This window comes from Cebus imitator, unplaced genomic scaffold (genome assembly GCF_001604975.1).
Source record: "Cebus imitator isolate Cc_AM_T3 unplaced genomic scaffold, Cebus_imitator-1.0 Scaffold266, whole genome shotgun sequence".
Taxonomy (NCBI): Eukaryota; Metazoa; Chordata; class Mammalia; order Primates; family Cebidae; genus Cebus; species Cebus imitator.
Genome location: NW_016107581.1, coordinates 1,799,947 through 1,803,171, shown reverse-complemented (window position 1 = coordinate 1,803,171; position 3,225 = coordinate 1,799,947). Strand labels below are relative to the sequence as shown.

At 52.9% G+C, this 3,225-nt stretch overlaps 1 protein-coding gene across 1 annotated transcript in view; it reads left to right on the top strand.

Annotated features, from left to right (window-relative positions):
- The window catches only part of KDELR1 (KDEL endoplasmic reticulum protein retention receptor 1), an 8,257-nt gene that overhangs the window by 3,359 nt on the left and 1,673 nt on the right, over positions 1-3,225 (top strand). The window contains exon 4 of the mRNA XM_017500456.1: positions 2,033-2,285. Coding sequence (XP_017355945.1) covers positions 2,033-2,285 — 253 coding nt within the window. The remainder of the gene's footprint in view (positions 1-2,032; positions 2,286-3,225) is intronic.

Sequence of the window (3,225 nt, the reverse complement as noted above, 5' to 3'; positions counted from 1 at the left end):
TTTTTGTATTTTTAGGATAGACAGCTTTTTCCATGTTGACCAGGCTGATCTTGAACTCCTGGCCTCAAGTGATCCGCCCACCTTGGCTTTCCAAAGTGCTGGGATTATAGGAGTGAGCTGCCATGCCCTGCATAAGGAAAATATTCTTTAAAAATTCAGATATCATGGAATAGATAAAAATGCAACGGACCAGGCCAGGAGAGGTGGCTCACACCTGTAATCCCAGCACTTTGGGAGGCCAAGGTGGTCGGATCACCTGGGGTCGGGAGTTTGAGACCAGCTGGCCAACCCATCTCTACTGAAAATACAAAATTAGTTGGCATGGTGGTGCATGCCTGTAATCCCAGCTACTTAGGAGGCTGAGGCAGAAGAATCATTTGAACCTGGGAAGTGGAGGCCTGGGCAACAAGAATGAAACTCTGTCTCAAAAAAAAGCAACAGACCTTCCATCTCTCCCTAAGCTGTGGCTGTTCCCTAAGGGCAACCCCAGGGGTAAGAGTTGAGCAGGCATCAATTTAATGGGTACGTTTCCCAGTAGCCTCAACTAACCTGGCTTGCGTAGAGCCTCTCTGGAGAATTCTGGAGGATCCTGGGAGCAGGTCCTAGACTCCGCCTGCGTCAGTGGGAATCTGGACATGTTTCTCATCCCTTGGGCCTCGGTTTCCTCATCTGTATGATGGGGATGACAAGTGTACCTACCTTATGGGGCCAAGGCTTAGGCCAGTGCCTTGGGTGTCATAAATGCTGGAAAAGCATGTGTTGTTATGACCACGTCCTGGTGCTCCCCACCTGCCTCCTGGAAACCAAGACAACCGAGCAGCCATACCTGCCACCTGGCTTTGCTCTCTGAGGGGAGGTTTCAGTGTGCCTGTAGCTCACAGATCACCCCAGGTGGAACTTTCAGGGAGCTGGGGACTGAAAAGCGGCTGGCAGATGTCTGCAGTGTCTTCTTCCCTGTCCCATGATGTCCTGTCCTGCCCACGAATGGTGGTCATCACTGCTCCCTAAATGGTGGCCCGTGCTGAGCGCATGGGGACTCCTTTATAGATCCTCACCCACTCTTTCATTCAGGAGCTGTCCTCCGTGCCAGGGCCTCGGAGTGAACAAGAAGTGGGATCCCAACCCCCATGGTGCTCAGTTTCTGGTGTGAGTCGCCAGGAAGGAGATAAGATGGGGTGATGTGATAGTCCTAGGAGAAGAATGGCCAGGGAGGGGCCCTCTCAGGAGGTGACTGATGAGCTGAGGCTGCGAGGATATGGAGGAGGCAGATGTGTGACATTGTAGGGGTGGAGCTTTTCCTGCTTTGGGAACAGCAAATGCAACTTGCCGCAAGAAATGGCATGTGGGCCTGGCATGGTGGCTCACACCTGTAATCCTAGCACTTTGGGAGGCCGAGGGAGAGGACCCCCTGAAGCCAGGAGTTTGAGACCTGCCTGGCCAACAATGTGAAACTCCGTCTCTACTAAAAATACAAAAATTAGCCAGGCATGGTGTTGCGTGCCTGTAATCCCAGCTACTCAGGAGGCTGAGGCAAGAGAATCGCTTGAACTCAGGAGGCGGAGGTTGCAGTGAGCCAAGATCACACCATTGCACTCCAGCCTCGGTGACAGAGCAAGGCTCCCTCTCAAAAAAAAAAAGAAAGAAAGAAAAAAGAAGGGAAATTTCCAAGACAAGATCGCACCCCAGCCTGCCATTCAGAGAGGCACAATTACGAAGTGTTCATGAGCAGACACTACGAATCCTTGGTTCAAATCATTGCTTGCTGGCTGCATGGTCTTGGGCGAGTGTCTTACCTTCTCTGGTGTGTTTCTGCATTGGTAGAATAAGTGTGCTAATCATAGGATCTCCTCGCTGGGCCATGGTGATGATTAAATCGGAGATTCCAGTAACAGGCAGAGCTGTGGCACGTGGTAGTGCCTGGATTGCCTTCCTTCTCTCTCCACCTTCACTGCCCCGTAACTGCAATGTGTTCCTCTGCCTTCTCACCCGCCCTGTCCCCTCCCACCTCATCCTGTCCCGGGCCTCTCTGCAGATCCTCTGGACCTTCTCCATCTACCTGGAGTCGGTGGCCATCTTGCCGCAGCTGTTCATGGTGAGCAAGACCGGCGAGGCGGAGACCATCACCAGCCACTACTTGTTTGCGCTGGGCGTTTACCGCACACTCTATCTCTTCAACTGGATCTGGCGCTACCATTTCGAGGGCTTCTTCGACCTCATTGCCATCGTGGCAGGCCTGGTGCAGACAGTCCTCTACTGCGATTTCTTCTACCTCTATATCACCAAAGGTAGCCGGGATGTGGGGACGGGCTGGAAGGGAGCCTCCTCTTTCCTCAGCTCCTGCCTTCCCTGGGGACTGGGGTCTGTCTCCTTACCTCTGTCTTATGAAAGGGAGGGAGGGTCTCTTCTTCTGATTTTGGGGGTCGCAGGCACACCGTCGTCTTAGGAATTCAGACTGTTAGCCTCTGCCTCCCTAAGAACTAAGGAGTTTCTGTCCTTAGCCCCCGTGTTGCTTTGAGTGGTGGCCAGGCAGGGCAGGGACTCAGGCCCACTAAGGTTCATTCATTTATTCATTCAACAAATGTATTGAGTACCTTCTCTGTCCCCAGCCAGATGCTAGGCTCTGGGGATCCAGCAGTATGAGAAAAGATAGACAAAGCCCTCCTCTTCCCTTTTATTCTGGTGCGGGAGATGGTGAATGAACAAGTAAACAAAGAGAATTGGCCGGGTGCGGTGGTTCAGGCCTGTAATCCCAGGCCTGGGCTTGGAAGGCCAAGGCGGGTGGATCACTTGAGTCCAGGAGTTCCAGACCAGCCTGAGCAACACAGCAAGACCCTGTCACTATAAAAAATAAAAAAATTAGCCAGGCATGGTGGTGAATGCCTGTGGGAGGCTGAGGTGGGAGGATTGCTTGAGCCAAGGAGGTCAAGGCTGCAGGGAGCTGTGTGCCACTGCACTCTAGCCTGGGCACTAGAGTGAGAGCCTGTCTCAAGAAAAAGGCTGGACGTGGTGGTTCATGCCTGTAATCCCAGCACTCTGGGAGGCCAAGGCAGGCAGATCAGGAGGTCAGGAGATAGAGACCATCCTGGCCAACACGGTGAAACCCTGTCTCTACTAAAAATACAAAAAATTAGCCGGGTGTGGTGGTGGGCGCCTGTAGTCCCAGCTACTTGGGAGACTGAGGCAGGAGAATCACTTGAACCAGGGAGGTGGAGGTTGCAGTGAGCC